The sequence below is a fragment of the Triticum dicoccoides genome, chromosome 5B (assembly GCF_002162155.2).
Source record: "Triticum dicoccoides isolate Atlit2015 ecotype Zavitan chromosome 5B, WEW_v2.0, whole genome shotgun sequence".
Classification (NCBI taxonomy): Eukaryota; Viridiplantae; Streptophyta; class Magnoliopsida; order Poales; family Poaceae; genus Triticum; species Triticum dicoccoides.
In genome coordinates, this window is record NC_041389.1 from 373,288,884 (window position 1) to 373,306,158 (window position 17,275).

At 46.0% G+C, this 17,275-nt stretch overlaps 1 protein-coding gene across 1 annotated transcript; it reads right to left on the reverse strand.

Annotated features, from left to right (window-relative positions):
- Positions 1 to 14,706: 14,706 nt before the first annotated feature.
- Positions 14,707 to 15,532, reverse strand: LOC119309228. Its single transcript, XM_037585264.1, has one exon. It carries the CDS (start codon positions 15,359 to 15,361, stop codon positions 15,014 to 15,016), a length of 348 nt encoding a protein of 115 aa, XP_037441161.1. The 5' UTR covers positions 15,362 to 15,532; the 3' UTR covers positions 14,707 to 15,013.
- Positions 15,533 to 17,275: the final 1,743 nt, after the last annotated feature.

The following is a 17,275-nucleotide window of genomic DNA, read 5'->3' on the forward strand; positions in this document are numbered from 1 at the left end:
GGAGGTTGAAGATGAACCGCAGGCCCTTGATTTCGTATCCAACGGTTGCAAAATCGACTGGACAGAGATGAAAAAGTCAGTCGACCGACGTGTAGCCTCACCTTGCTAGTGCGTTCAGTTTCGACAGCAAAATTCAGTTTCGACAGTTAGGTTTAGTTTCGACAGTTAAGTTCAGTTTCAACAGTTAAGTTCAGAGATGAGCGGCTGATGTATTTTACATCTAGCATTTTTAGTTATGTATTTTACGTCATGTATTGGAGATGCTATTAGAATTCCACTCAGGTTAACGTTGTTCATTGTCTCTCTTGTCCTGCTTCAGCCTCAGCGTCGTACAACTCACCGGAGCTGCTCCAACAACGAAACCCTCCATCACAGCGGAGCATACCTCGGGCTCCATCTCCAGACGCCTAAGATCTTCTTCCCCTCCTTCGACAGCAAAGTCAGCCGGAGCATCCTCACCGGCCAACCCAATCACGCTGAGATCGACATGGCTTCGCCAAAGAGGTTGTACACTTGTTGCATCTCTTTTTACTCTACATGTTATATATATTGTCCACTGAGCACACGGATTTGTTCCTTTAGTGTCTCCTTGAAAGAAATAACGTAGGAATTTTAATTTCCACTTGTCCTCCTTTTCAAATTCCTATTCATGAAGCACAAGACTAAGAGATAGTAGCATAATAGCATTATAACCGTACATTTTTTTGTGGTTTGACTTAATCTCACCATGCTTCTTTGCATCCTGTGATCTTCCAATTATTGTGAATCAAACACCCAGATTGGCAGAAATCCTGTGTTTTTAAATTCTCTGTTTTTCACGTGCATTCCTATCCTATTCCTTTCTATTTCCTATCCCTGCATTGTTGGAATCCTCCAATTCAAACGAGCCCTTACAGAATTACTTCTCTTACAGATAGTTGTCAAAGAAAACCTTGCGTGGTTTGTCCCGGTCCTGCTGCGCCGTCGTCCACCCCAGCTCAGCTGCTCCAACGACAGAAGGGTCTAGCAGAGTAGGGATCCGGTCTCCAAACTGTCTTTCGCCGCCTTAGATCTTCTTCCCCGCCGCTGGCAGCCATGAAAACTGCATTACCATCATCAACCGAGCAGATGACCTCGAGGACTACACGGGTCCGCAAGAGAGGTCGCACTCTTTCGTGTCTGCTTACGTTATGCATCGCTTAATATTACATGCTACTTTATCGTCCTGTTCACCGATTAGACTGTGAGTCAGCTCCAAACTAATGGTCAAACTTGAGTTTTTAAATGGTTGTGGGGTACATATCAGGGCCGCTATCAATAGTATCTATCTACTATCTGGTTAATCTCCGGTGTCTACTATGAGTTTCATGTTGGGTGGGAAACAAACAGTAAAGAAGCCATTATCTGTATTTATTAACTAAAGCCATTATCTGCCTGCTATTATTGGTTTTGGGTCTATCCACAGGTTGCTACCATCATTCTGGATTTTTGCATGCACTCCTTACATAATCTCACTATGTTTTATTCCTATGCATGACAGTTATTGTAAACAATGGAACTGAACATGTAGAGCAAAAGAGGCGCAAAGGCAGCCCCCTCCACGCATTTCGGATTGTAATCGAGAGGAAGATATCTGTTCTGAGCGGGATTCAGAAGGAGAAGATAACTCCTATTTACCCCCTGAGGTCTTCGCTCTAACTTGGCATGCTGATGTTGGTTATATCATGCATATGGTGTCTTGCATTGCTTACTTTATACATCAAATATGTCATCTGCTTAGTTTAGACATCCTTTGTGCGAATGCCATCTGTTTAGTTTATTCATCATTTATGTGAATTATGCAACGCCACCTTGTTTAGCCAGGCATCATATATGTGAATTTTGCAATGCCATCCTCCTTAGCCAGTCATCTTATATGTAAATTATATCAGGCCATCTTTTTTTTCGTTACATATTACATTCGTCAACAATGTTAGTACATTCAACTGCTCTTCGTGTGCATCAGCCATTTGACACGGTGATGGCAAATTCTGGAGTGAAAACAAGGTCTTCTGAACAGACTATGCTATCTGACGAAGCGCATATCTCGCTGGTTACAAATAGCTCCTCACAGGAGGATTCAGAGACAGATGACCAGTCCTATTCCCCCCCCCCCCGAGGTGTATGCTCTAACTAGGCAGGGTTATGTTGCTCATATCGTGCATATGGTGTCTCGCATTGCTATGCCATTTGATTAGTTTAGACATGCTTTGTTTGAATGCCACCTGTTCAGTGTCTAATTACCGTATATGTGTTATGCATTGCCATCTTGTTGCAAGACATTATATATGTGAATTATACAATGCTATCTTGTTGCAAAGGCATTATATATGTGAATTATGCAATGCCATGCTGCAGTGGCGGAGCTACAACCAAATAGTTGGGCGGGCCAACGTAAAAGAGAACACAAAAAAAATCACAACTTAAGCCATACTACTTGGGTGCTACTAGGTATATTAATCTATGCTCACTGTAAACCAGACTAGGCTGTAACGGGAACAAGTCCCTCCTGCATATTCATGAGGAAAAGTCAGCCTCTCATACGCGTTCAGGCTGCTGACGCATGACGCCTCACACTCACTGGGCATAGTAATTTACCTTTTGGCTTTTGGGCAGGGCGGGCCACGACACGCTTTTGCCTGCACATAGCTCCGCCGGTGCCATGCTGTTTAGCCAATCATCATGTATGTGAATTATATCATGCTATCATTTTTTTGTATTACGTGTTCCATTTGTCGACAATGTTTGTATATTCAACTACTCTTCCTGTGCATCAGCCATTTGAAGCGGTGATGGAAGTATCTGGAGTGAAAACAAGGTATTCAGAGCAGACAATGCTACCTGCTGAAGCAGACATCTTGCTGGCTACAGAGAGCTCCTCAGAGGAGGATTCAGAGACTGATGACCAGTCCTATTTCCCCCCTGAGGTCTATGCTCAAACTTGGCAGAGTTATATTACCCATGTCATGCATGTTGTCTTGCATTGCTTAGTTTTTACATCATATATAGATTGCCATCTGCTTACTTGCTTACTATATAAATCATATATTTGAATTATATCATGCCATCATGTTTACATAGTACATACACATCATCTATCTGAATTATGGCATGGCAACCCATTTAATAAAGACATCATATATTTATATCATCTCATCCTGTTTAGTGTTTACAATCATCATATTTAGAATTATGGCATTCTATCCATGAATGTATGTGAATTATGGCATGCCAACCTATTTAATAAACACATTATATAGTTATGTCATGTCATCCTGTTTACATAGTCTCATATTCTGAACTATGTCTTTCCATCTTTTTTAGTTAGCCATCATAATGTGAAATTGTGTCATGCTATCCTGTTTAGTTAGCCATCATATATGTGAAATTGTGTCATGCTATCCTGTTAGGTTAGACAACATAAATATGAATTATTTCATGCCCTCTTTTATTCCCCACTATCCATTGCACCTGTCTATCATACAATGTCTATACTTTCAATTACTTTTCTTGTTTATCAGCCATTTGAATTGGAGAGCGTGATGGCAGTATCTAAGGGAGTAACAACACGGTCTTCAGAAAAGATAGTGCTACCAGTTGATGCAGATAGAACCACGGTTGTACTTTCCCAAGGACCAGATCCACCACACATAACCCAAACTCTCGCAGATTGTACCCCTACCCAGTTGGACAGAGAACCAGCTACACCCCTTTTAACCCCAACCCCGGCAGATAGTAACCTAGTTCCAGTTGACACATCACCGTCTCCACCACAGAGCACCCAAACACGAGCGGTTAGTAAGGGAACTGCAGTGCCCAAAGCACGAGGACCACCACTCCGAATCCCAACTCAACACTTAAAGGAGAAGAAGATTTGTTCTTAGGTCAGGTTCTGTAGCTATGGTTCATACTCCTTTGCTCTTGCATTACTGTATTTACTCATACCAACTATTTTCAAATTTGAAGGATGGAATTGAAACTCCAATGGCGCAACAGGTATGTTTTAAACCTGTTTCTTTAACTGGTTTGCTGTTGTAACCTGCTCTATGTTGATTTCAGTTTCAATTGAATAAACAGTTATGTTCTCATGTCATGCACATTACAAGTGTTGTTATTGCTCTATAGTTACCCACACTTATATTCGGTCTATTCTGCTTTGTCTTGAACAAATATTATTTGAACTGTGTCTCTATCTTGATTTGGCAACAAAAACTAGAATGATATAGACCATAAAGTGACCATGGCACATAGATATATGTTTGTTTCATGATGTTATCCTGTCCACTTTACTACTGAACTCATTTACCAAAATGAGTTTCATATACAACATGGTAAACATGTGATGTGTCTGCTTGTTTCTCATTTAGAATGCGGACAAAATATTGGAGAACAGTACCGCGTTATCCAATGGTAAAGGAAGTAATGCAGATAAGGTTCAAGATAGTGAGACATTCCTGTTGGTCTCCAAGAAAGCTGATAAAAACTATCTTGACGATAGTGAGGGAACCCAAAAGTCATATCTTGATGTAGTGTTCGAGTTACTGGCCACTACTGCTGGCACAAGCTCTTTGAACTCACTGCCTGAATCAGTTCGTCTTCTGGAGTCTCAACTTCAAGTTGAAAGACATTGATCAGATGTGCTGCGATAGGAAGCTGAAGGACTGAGGAAGTCCCTGCAGAATTCAGATGCATATTTTCTGGTGCAACAACAAGCGCTGGAGGATTTAAGCGCCAAACAAGAGAAAGTTAATAAGCTTGCTAAGCATCTTGCCAGCATTATGGGTACCCAGGATATTGTTTCTTGAGATCTTCTGAAGTGGTTTCAGTTCTGGATTTGTTTTGCTGCGATGTTTATTTGCGCTGGTCGCCAACTTTGACAACCAGTGTATATGATATGCTGCTTTGTTCCCTATATTTGCACTGGTGGCGAACTTTGATGCCCAGTGGATGTAATATGTGTAAAAGCCGTGATATCCTAGCATAAGTTGCTTGCTTATTTATTTCCTTGTTGTCTTGTTTATTTGTTTGCTTGTAGTCAGTGCAGTTCTTTCTAAAACTAGGCCACAATAACCATGGGCTAATATTTACTGTAGTGACACTGGGCCTCCTACGGGCCATAGAAACAGTGGGCCTTCTATGGGCCGTAGAAACAGTAGGCCTTCTATGGGTCGTAGAAACAACGGGCCTTCTACGGGCCGTAGAAACAATGGGCCTTCTACGGGCCATAGAAACAATGCGCCTTCTACGGGCCGTAGAAACAATGCGCCTTCTACGGGCCGTAGAAACAATGGGCCTTCTACGGGCCGTATCATCAATGGGCCTTATATGGGCCATATGACCATAATGGGCCATCGTTAATAGGCCGTATTTGATGACGCTATGAAAATGACCCAACATATTAACGGACCACAAACGGGCCGATGTAACCACGGGCTGAATTTGGCCCACAAGCAGAAAATGACAGTAACGGGCCGTAAGTAAACGAATGCTGGAAATGAGCCCAAGAATAAATGGGCTCTGAGAAGGCCGAAAGATAACATTTGCTGGAAACGGCCCAACTGAATAACGGGCCCTTAATGGGTATAAAGTGATATACTGTTCATTACGGGCCAGTTTCACCACGGGCCGTTAGTGGGTGTAAAGTGATACACTGTTCATTGCGGGCCAGTTTCACCACAGGCCGTTAATAGGCCAAGAGTTACATAGGGCCTCATATGGGCCGAAAGACGTCATGGGCCATACATGGGCCAGAAGTGAAAACGGGCTGGAATCATATTGGATGGTCCAGATGACGCTACTGGGCCTAATTCGGATAGTGCGTAATGGGCCTTGGGTTAGCGGGCTGTAAATGGGCTATATGCGAACATGCCGTTAACAGGCTTTCCATGGGCCGGCCCGCCACCTTTTGACCAAGTCAAACGGGCCGGCCTTTTCACAGGAATGGGCCTCTGTTGGGCCGTGCCACGTGTCGATGTATCATAGGCGCCTTCTGTCCAATGAGTGGATGACATCTGTCCCAACGGTGAGCCGACACGTGTTTCCTCCAGCCAATGATGATTTTACACGTGGAAAATCCCCATTGGTCGGGGCTGTTAACGGGTTATCGGATCCAAAACCCGACCCGATAGCTTAACGGCATTCCGTTATGGTGGATGCCACGTGTCGGTCACCCTTGACGAAAGCAGTTCTGTGACGCGTGATTTATCGTCATGGAAGTGGATACTTCCGTGATGATAATTTTGGTAATGTCATCGAACACTTCTACGACAGCACAGGTATGACTATATTGATTCTTTCATAAATTTGTCATGGATGTACATGCATGACAAAAAACGCGACCTACTTTGACAAACACGTATCATCACGGAAGTGTATTTTTTTGTAGTGTATATATAACAATCAACATATACAATTACATACGTATAGAGTATGTGTACATGACACGCTAGACCTATTTTAACACCCCCCCTCAATCTGAACTTCTACTTTGTACAAGGTTTAGATTGGTACTATGGTCTAGCATCTGTCTGGTGGCTGGTTTAATAAACACATCAGCCAGCTGATCGTTAGAAGAAATGAACCTGACTTCAAGAGCTCCAGAAGCAACATGCTCGCGCGCAAAGTGGAAATCAATCTTGATGTGCTTGGTACGCGCATGGAAAACTAGGTTGGCAGTCAGATATGTAGCCCCTAAGTTATCACACCACAGAACTGGAACACGATGCTGAGACACTCCAAGCTCTTTGAGTAGTGACTCTACCCAGATGGCTTCAGCAGCTCCATTCGCGAAGGCTTCGTACTCGGCCTCTGTGCTCGATCTCGACACAGTCGGTTGTTTCTTCGAACTCCAGAAAATGAGGTTCGGTCCGACAAATATGGCGAAACCTCCAGTAGATCAACGATCATCAGGACATCCTGCCCAATCTGCATCAGTGAAAATACTAATGCTAGTAGAGACAGCCTTGCGAAACTTCAGCCATGTATGCAATGTTCCTTTCACATAGCGTAAAATCCGCTTAATGGCTTCCCAATGAGCATCAGTGGGATGTGAGAGAAACTGGCACACCTTGTTCACTGGAAACGAAATATATGGGTGAGTGAGCGTCAAATACTGCAACCCACCAACAACACTGCGATACCGGAAAGAATCGTCGGTAGTTAGAGGCTATCCAGACACTCGTGCAAGCTGATCGGAAGTAGACAACGGTGTGAAAGTAGGCTTACAATTCTCCATGCTCACACGATGCAAAAGATCAAAGCATAGTTTCGTCGAGTCAAAGTCATCCCCCCTGAATTGTACGACGCTTCCAGACCAAGAAAATACTCCAATGGCCCAAGGTCCTTGATAGGAAAACTGGCTGTGAGGGCATGAACAAGACCATCAACCGCACGTGGAGAAGATCCGGCAATGGCAGTGTCATCCACATAGACAAGCATATAGATCTGAACATCACGATAGCGGAAGAAAAACAGAGAGGTATCTGCTTTGGAGGAGACGAAACCCAACTCGAGAAGACGGGTACGGAGCCGAGCATACCATGCACGAGGAGATTGTTTGAGTCCATAGAGAGCACGTTGAAGCTTGCACACATGAGAGGGGAAACGAGCATCCTCGAAGCCAGGTGGCTGCTGCATATAGACGTCCTCAGAGAGATACCCATGAAGAAAAGCGTTGTTGACATCAATCTGCCGAAGACTCCAACCGCGAGACACAGCCAAGGCAAGAACCAGTCGAACTATGGCTGGCTTGACAACCGGACTGAACGTATCACCATAATCAATGCCAAGCTGCTGGGTAAAACCACGAGCGACCAGTAGAGCTTTGTACTTATCAACGGAGCCATTTGGCCGGTGCTTGGTCTTGAAGATCCACTTGCTCCCAACAACATTGACTCCGCGCGGCCGAGGCATAAGAACCCAAGTCTTGTTATGGTGAAGGGCAGCAAGCTCATCAATCATCGCGGTACGCCAGGCAATCTCACGGAGAGCATCATGATGAGAGACAGGCACCGCATGAAACGCGCGGCGACGGGGGTCATACCGGATGGTCCCATCAGTAGGAACAAGGGCACATCGAGTATGATCGCGGGTGCGGGTAACCATGGTGTGTGCAGGAGCAGCTGGAGGCATCGCAGTCGAGGGAGCAGGACCGTCCTCGACAGAAGGCGACGCGAGCTGCGGTGGCGACGGTGGAGTAGCATCCTCAAGCACCGGGGCAGGCGATGACGCGTCAGCGCGCTACGGGGAGACCGCCGAAGGGCCGGGCGAAGTGGCCGGGGCCGAAGATGGGCCGACCGAGCCGGGCGAGGCGGCAGCTGACGGGCCAGGCGACGCGGGAGCCGACGGGCCGGCCAGGCCGGGCGATGCGGTGGCTGGGCCGGGCGATGCGGTGACTGTCCCATGCACGGCGATCGCCAGGGAGTGCGGCACGGCGGCCACATGGGGCCGGCGGGCAGAGGGCGTGCATGCGCTATGCGCGTCAACTGCCGAGGATGGAGCAGCCGAAGGATCCTGCACAGAAGAAACATGGCCTGAAACAGGCATGTTAGTAGATAAATAGGACAAGTCGTATTTGCGCATATGCTCACCCGTAGCCAGTTCAGTGGGAGGAAAAGAGAGAACATCAGCCAAAGAGGAGACATCTACGGTGACCCAAGAGTTGCATAGGGAAAAACAGACTTGTCGAAAACAACGTCATGAGAGATGTAGATACGTCCCGTGGAACGATCAAGACACTTGTATCCCTTATGCATCGGACTATAGCCCAAGAAAACACACATGGTGGAACAGAAAGCAAGCTTGTGTGCATTATATTTGCGCAAACTAGGCCAGCAGGCGCAACCAAAAGTGCGAAGAAACTTGTTATCGGGGTGCACCTTAAGGAGACGATAGATGGGTGTATCTTGTTGAAGAACAAGTGTAGGCATGCGATTAATAAGGTAGCACGCCATAAGGAACGCTTCATCCCAAAAACGCAATGGGATAGAAGAATGAGCCAGCAAGGCAAAACCTATTTCGACAAGGTTACGGTGTTTGCGTTCAGCAATGCCGTTTTGCTGAGAGGTGTGCGGGCAAGACACACGATGAGAGATTCCAGTGTATTGGAAATACCGGTACAGTCGGTGATACTCACCACCACAGTCTGACCGAACAACTATGATTTTAGTGTGGAGGAGACGCTCAACATGAGCCTGAAAAGCATAAAAAACATGCTCAATGTCAGACTTGTGCTTAAGGAGATAAATCCAAGAGAAGCGAGAGTAATCGTCAACAAAGCTCACATAATACTTATAGCCTCCGGAAGAGGCAATAGCAGGCCCCCAAACATCAGAATGAATTAACTCAAGAGGCATAGTGGAAACATGATGTGATAAATTATAAGGCAATTGTTGACTTTTAGCACGCCGACAAGCATCACACACGGAAGCCTGACGTTCAGAAGAACACACTAAATCATTATTCCTAACAATGGTTTGAACAATATTATTCGAGGGATGACCGAGACGCTGGTGCCACTGGGATGGGGTGGACTTGATGCTGAGGGACACTTGGCGGTTGGAGGAGGACGACGCGCGACTAAACGGGATGGGGTAGAGTCCGATATGACATCTACCGTGAAGAAGGTTTTTCTTCATAGCCGTGTCCTTAAAAAGGAAAAAGAAATGGTGAAATTCCACAAAAACATCATTATCAAGGACGAGACGATAAACGGAGAGAAGATGTTGATGAATATGTGGAAGACGAAGAATATTTCGTAAACGAAGAGATGAACCGGGTATAGTGGAATGACCAATATGCGAAATAGACAAACCGCACCATTTGCTACTTGCACTTGGTCCTTCCCGCCATAGCACTTGTGAAAGTGTAGACGATCGAGATCATTCGTCAGATGGTCTGTCGCACCGGTGTCCAGGATCCAGTGCGGCGGCTCGTGGGAGGAGGATGTGGACGCGGAGTTGGCGTAGCGGTGGTCATGATCATAGCGGCTGCGACAGTCGCCGGCCTCGTGACCCCAGTTCTTGCATATCTGGCAGCGAGGACGCCAACGCCGGTTGCGGCCGCCCTCGTTACCTCCTCTGTTGCGGCTGTTGCGGCCGTTGTTGTTGTTGCGGCCAGGAGCGTTGCCCTGGCTAGGGTCGTAGCCTCCCGAGCCGTGCGGGAGAGAGCTAGCGGAGGGACGGCCACCGCTCGGACGGCCAAAGTCAGGGGCGCGGCTGGATTGTAGTTGTAGACTGGCCGAGACGCGGCATTGGCGGAGGACTGCCAATCCTCAAGCTCCGATTGCTGCTGCTGAAGGGCCTTGTAGTGAAGAACACTGGAGTAGAACGCGGGAAACGTGATAGGTACGCCCGCGAAGTTTATCGAAGCAGCGATGGGGTTGAACGCCGAGCCGAGCCCGGTCAGCATGTAGTCGATGATCTCATCATCGCGAAGAGGAGAGCCTGCGGCGGCCATCGCATCAGCGAGGGCCTTGACCTTCTGCATGTACTCGCCGTCAGGGCAATCTCCCTTGCACAGCGCCTGGATCTGGCGCTGGAGGTTACGCACGCTAGCGCTGTTCTCGGCGGCGAACATGGTGTGGACGGCCATCCAAGCGGCGGCCGTCGTCCTGCAGCCGATGAGCTGCGCGGAGATCTCCATGTTCATCGAACCGAGGAGATGCCCGAGAACCTTTTGATCCAGCGTCCACCACTGCTCGTACTCAGGGTTAGACACAGTGCGGGCGGCTTCGCTGGTGCCTGTCGTCATGGTCGGCGCTGGCGCCCTGGATGAGCCGTCGAGGAAGCCGTGGAGGCGCACTCCGGCGAAGTTGGGAAGGACAAGGGCCCTCCATAGCATGAAGTTGTTGCGGTCCAGCGAGACCGTGATGGGCGGAAGGACGAGGGTGGGAGCCGACGCGGCGGATGGGGCGATGACAGGGGCGATCGGGGCGGGCACGGAGAGGGTGGTGAGTGCGAGCGCGGAGGAGGGAGTCATCGTGGGTGACGGCGCGGTGGACATCGCGGCGGCCGTGAGGAACTGCGGTGGCGGCGACGGCGGCGGCGGCTAGGGTAGACTCTGAAACCAAGTTTGAGAATAGGGTTTAGGGTTTCCCGTGGGGCAAAGCCTCGCCACGTCTTTCTATATATAACAATCAGCATATACAATTACATACGTACAAAGTACGTGTACATGACACGCTAGACCTATTTTAACATTACCCAACACATCGATGGTTCTAAATACTACATGCAAAACCAGGTTGTTGCATTATTTCAAAATTCATTGGATTTTTTTATTAAATATACGAACCATTGAGTCAACTAATGCATAAATTGACTTCCTCGGGCTTGTTCTGGGATGCTTATGTAAGCTATAACGTTTGTTGAGTTTGTTCTAGACTTGAGTGCCTTAATTTTGCCTAACTGTTTGGAAGATTTGTTCATAACTTTGGTTAGTCCTAACATAACATAGAAATATAACACTTGTGGACCTGTGGTTTGAGCTGAATCAATTACTAAGATGCCTCCTTTAAAGAGGAGATAAAGTAAGAAAACCCTAATCTCTCATGGTCCAAGTGTAGAGCTTTGGCTGTTGTGTGAGAGTTACACACACACACACACACACACACACACACACACACACACACACACACACACAGACACACACACACACACACACAAGAGAGAGAGAGAGCCTTTGTCTAAAGGTGGCTCCTTGTTGATCTTCGTCAAGCCGGCTCCTTGAAGAGTTTGTTCGGCACATGATTTGAGAGTGGTTTAGGCATTCTTGTTTCTTGAGGAATCAAAGGTGCACAATCTTGGGACATTGTCCATTAGAGATGCATTTTTGATAGCATCTCGAGAACTCACCAAACCTATTACTCTTTCAGTTGTGGGGACTCCTAGGCGGTAAGAGTCAATTCTAGAAGCTTCCAAGTTGTGGAAAGGCCATGGGAAGTGTTTGTGAAGGTTTTGTGGCCCCTCAAGGCCAGCTGCTTGCTTCTACCTACATCATGGAATTCAAGTTGTTGGCCCCACAAGTGCGAGGGTTTGCAACACCCTTCTCAACTAAGAACGAAGGCATCAATCCATATAGGTAACACCCTAGGCTCGGCCAAGCAACATTGCAGAACAAATTATGAAAATCCACGTGTGCACTCAATGGTTCCAGTGAGGCTGTCAATCTCTATGTTGGTTGCAAGAAGTTATGAGCGTATAATGTGCATGTTTTTTTATCAAATAATAATTGAAAATAAAAGTGAGTATAAAAGCGTTTGGAGAAGTTTCTTATGGAGGAAATTGGATCGGGGTTCATAGGTTCCCTAGTAGTATCTCTCAAAACAGCAGTGATACATAAATATAAGCAAAGGTATGTGTAGTGAGTAATAAAAAATTCATAATAGATCATAGAATGTTGAGATCATGCTAAATAAGCAGGCAATACATATTCTTTTAGACTGTCACACATCTAATATAATAGCTAATACTCCACCTGGGGTGGCTGAAACTCTTGTGAGTTCACCTCAATCATACAAATTGTTCATCCTTAGTGAGGTAAATTCGTCTAAGCTTTTCCTTTCTTACTGTCACTGGACACCACTCCATCTATTGATCTTTAATCTAAATTGGTTAAATATTAGACTAGTGAATCAAAGAGCAGTATACATCTATAGACAATTCATATTATCATAAAAGCAATTAATCGTCACATAGCAAACAATATTCATCGCAAGAATTACATCAGATAGATCACAACTATGTGAGGCAACTCGTGTGATCATTGTATCGAGGAATATGAGAGAAGATCCTACATATAGCTATTGCTATGAATATATAGTTCAGGTGACATGTTAGAAATATGCGTTACAGGCAATCAGAATGATGATTAAAATTTGTTGTACCCATGAATCTTAAATGTCCCTTGAATAATATCAATTGTATAGATTGGAAACTATGGGACCTATTTGTGTACCTGTATGCTAGAATGATTATTCTAAAGTAGCTCGTGGTCGGATCCATGTGAGGACACATATGAATATTAGATTAGCGCATGTATTGGTTGATGAGCATATGTTTCACATGTCATGGACTCGGAAATGTCGAAGCAATAATGTGAACACATGTTAGGAACATGGGCTGGATAGAACCAACTTGATACACATCGGAATGCTTTAGCTGTCTCATACAATGTGTACTACTCAAATGTGTAGTGACTTACTTAGGGTTACCAAACACTACTCCGTAATTAGGCAGTCATAAATGTTGCTTTCTTCTTTTTCATAAAGCATGTATGTGGCGCGGTCAGCAAATATATGATTTTCCCCCTTTTATAATGAGAGAGATATCTCTCAGGGCGTCGAGTGATCAGATCCATAAATGCATGGACATGCTACTTAATTAAGGCTAGAGTTAACCTAGTAAACGATTTCAGGTCAAGTAATCCAGCAAGAGTGCTCGAGCTTGAGCTTAACCAATATCATGTGACAAAGGGAATAACATGTATGGAACGTTGTGAAATTTTGTCCGATGTGATCTTTATGTGTATGTTTGGAAGTTGGCACATCCGACTAGAGGCCACTAACTAGTGACAGAGTATGTGTGTTCGTGTCATGTCCAACATGCATGAACAGAGTCACACACTTAAATGATTGATGTCGAAACAGATGCAATCCGAAGGATGTAGAAGGAGCAGGCTAATTTGGCCTTGATCCCATTAGGGAAAATAGTAGAGGGGGTGCACCAAACCCTAAAGGGGTCGTCTCTTATAAAAGGATGGGCAGGGGGTAGGGTTTCAGAAGCCCTAGGGTGCCTCCACCTCCTGAGTTGTTGTTTGGAGTTGCTAGCGCATAGCCGCCCAACTCACTTCAATTTTGTACATGTGGAGGTGTTGTCGCTTTGACAAACTGTTCATGATATCGACGGTAGACACACTTCGCCAACTCCACTTCGACGCACAAGACTGCACATCTAGTGCTATACTTGAAGTTGCGATCTCTAACTACATCATCTTCCTAGGTATTCACGGTAAAAAAAATGGTTTTGCACCTATTTAGCCTACATGGTTCCCTACATCTACTTGTGTTTATATAGTGCATGTGATGGACTACTCATAGAGCAAATGTAGATGAACAGGTGATGATTCCCCTCTTCCGCAAAGTACCGAAAGAAGGCTGTAAATTGAAATTTGCCTTGGATAACGAAATAACGGCAGCTCAAAAATTTGCACAATAGTTTGTGAAGTACTACCTCCATACTGAATACAAGACATGTTTGCAAAAAAAATAAATTAAAAAGAATCAACCTGAGGTGAGATGATGCCCGTGGGCCCCATGCACCCGGTCCCGAAACAAGAGCACATGTGGATTAATTTTCGGCTACATTTTTTAGATGTCAAACTAAACTAACATTAATCAAGCATTACTCATGTGCTTTCACCAAACATGTGCTGACTTTTCATTTGTCCTGAGAGGGGCAGGCCCTAGAATTGGCGGTCGAAGAAGGACGCGATAACAACACACCACCACCCAAACACAATGCTACGCTATGCTATGGAGGGGTCGAAGCTCTCATAAAAAGAAAACAAAACATGACACATGGGTGGTAGGTACATCGCAAGGTTGTGGCAATATATGGTGAAACTAATCTCTCTATGATTCTATCACCGATTAGTTAACTAATGATCGATCTAAGCTTAATTCTTGATGAATTGATGATAACACAAACTTGAACTATTTGATGCGTTCAACAGATCTCGCCGCAAAAACCAAATCCGTCAGATAAATTGGCATGCTATATAGCAACAGGATCAACCAGAGAACCGATTTGACGATCCAAGCTACTACTACAACCGATCCCCTCTCCACCAACCTCACCAACGAGTAATCAAGCCAAAAAAAAAACTATACTTTAGTTCATCAACGCGATCTTCGACTTCGATGCTGGATATGAACAGGACGCGTACGGATAATCACCCACCCACCGATCGGAAAGGAGCGCGTCGAGGTGGTCGACGCCTAGTCGAAGCCAACGCCCCTCGACGCCGTGGTCCACGCGCCCTGCGCGGCCTCAGGCCTCGTCGAGCTCCCAACGCGCGCCGCCGCGGCCGCCCTCGCGCAGTTCTCCATGGCGGTGGACGAGGTGCCCGTGGTGGTGGCGCCGCCGCCGCATTGGCCGTTGCCGTTGGCGCGGGACTGCGCGGCGGCCGTGGCGGCGGCGAGCGCGTCGTAGGCGTCGTCCTTGACGATGACGATCTCCTCCAGCTGGATCCGCAGGTACGCCTCGCCCCCCTCCTCGGCGGCGGAAGCGGGCTTCGGAGCGGCAGTGGCACGGCGGCCGGCGACCATAGCGGCGAACCTGTCCATGCTAAAACTGAAATTCAACTTGCCAAAATCTGTATGCCAATGGAATTCGAGGATGCGGGGATCTTTCTTGAGGGGATAGATCTTCCTTGTTGCTTGGTGAAGAGGTGGTTGCTCCGCGGCCGCCCCCTATGCGAGACTGGGATATATAGAGGAGAGGAGAACGTGGGCTCGTGTCGGCGCCGGACGAGTAATCGGACGCCACGCACGCAGTAACACGACGGCTTGTAGGGCTTTTCGGCCTACGGCAATAATACGACCCGGCAACTCTAGCGGCTGCTTGGCCGGCCCAATAAGTGCGTAGAGAGTTTTCGTTTTGTTTTGTGTTTTCCGGTTTTGTTCTTTCCCCGGGTGGAATGACACCTCTGTTCGGATAAAAAAAGAGTACTACATCCGTTCCATAATATAAGAGCGTTTTTTATATTAAGTATCTCTGTTGTATTGATCCCCAAGGTCAAAGAACCCAAGAGAATAAAGGATATGAGGCCAATTAGCATATGCAATATTGTATATAAGTTAGTCTCAAAGGTGCTTGCGAACATAGTGAAGCTGGTACTTTCGAAGGTTATTTCAAAGAACCAAAGTGCTTTCATGCCGGGACGTTTCATCACTACCAATGTGTTGGCCTATGGGACGTCAAATTTCCTGCTGAATACAAGAAAAGGAGGGGCACAATTTGCAGTGATCAAAGCAAACATTGGCTACGACTCTGTCGAGTGTGATTTTTTAAAGGAGGTAGTGAGTAAAATGGGGTTTTGTCGGGTCCGAGTTGAAGTGTGTCACTAAAATCGGGTTTAGTGGAGGCTATGCTGAATGAATTAGTCTTTTATGTGGTTTGCATTGAGGAGACCTGCTCCAGCCATATTTGGTAATCATCTGTGCGGAGGGTCTCAGTGCTTATTCACGAAGCGGAGAGAAGATGAAGCTGAAGTGGCGCTAAAATTTGCGAGGAGGTGCCAAGCATTAGCCGTGTATTTTTAGCAGGCGGTCCACTATTGCTTAGGCGGAATCAGAGTTGAGGAGGATATTGGCGTTGTACTATGGGTCCTCAGGACAATGTAGCAATGGCAAGAAGTTCGTGGTCTTGCTCTGTGCTAATGCGACTTAGATAGTTAGAAAGAAGGTGAAGGTTGAACTGGCTAGTGTATGCTAGGAGGTCGAAGAAGATGAACTTTGGATATATTAAGGATGAAATTTGGCAATAGATAAATGCATGGAAGCAGATGATGTTATCTAAGTTGGGGAAAAGAGGTTCTTCTGAATGTGGTGGCGCAGGCCATACCTACCTATGTGATGTCTTGCTTTTATCTCACAAAAAGCTTTGCGATGAGTTGAGCTCAGTGACTAGTTTTGGGTGGAGCCTACAAGACAAAGACAATAAAATTCAATAGATTGGTTGGTGTAAGCGTTTTAAAACAAAATGAGATGGGAGCTTGGGCTTTCACAACTTCAATATCGCAATGCTCTCAAAGAACTGTAGCGATAGCGCAATTACCTAACAACCTAAGCATGTGCGTGAAGTACTTCCCAAGCCTTAGTGAAGTCCTAACATGTCTTATACTTGGAGGAGCTTACTTCATGGGATTGATCTATGGCTAATCATGGATATATTTGGTGCGTAGGAGATTGAACCCGGGTGAAGATATGGGATGATCCATGGATACCATGGATCTGGTAGAGGAAAGTGACCACACCTAGAGCAGGTAGTATACTAGTTAAAGTCTGCTAGCTTATGCACCAGGTTACGGAGCTGTGGGACGAGGTCACAATAATAGGCATATTCACCAAATGGATGCGATACTGATTATTAGAATGCCTATTTGGGATGGAGCTATGGATTTTATAGCATGTCGCTTTGATTCAAATGGCATACACTCAGTCAAACAAGCTTACAAGCTTCTCATGGAGCTGACAGAA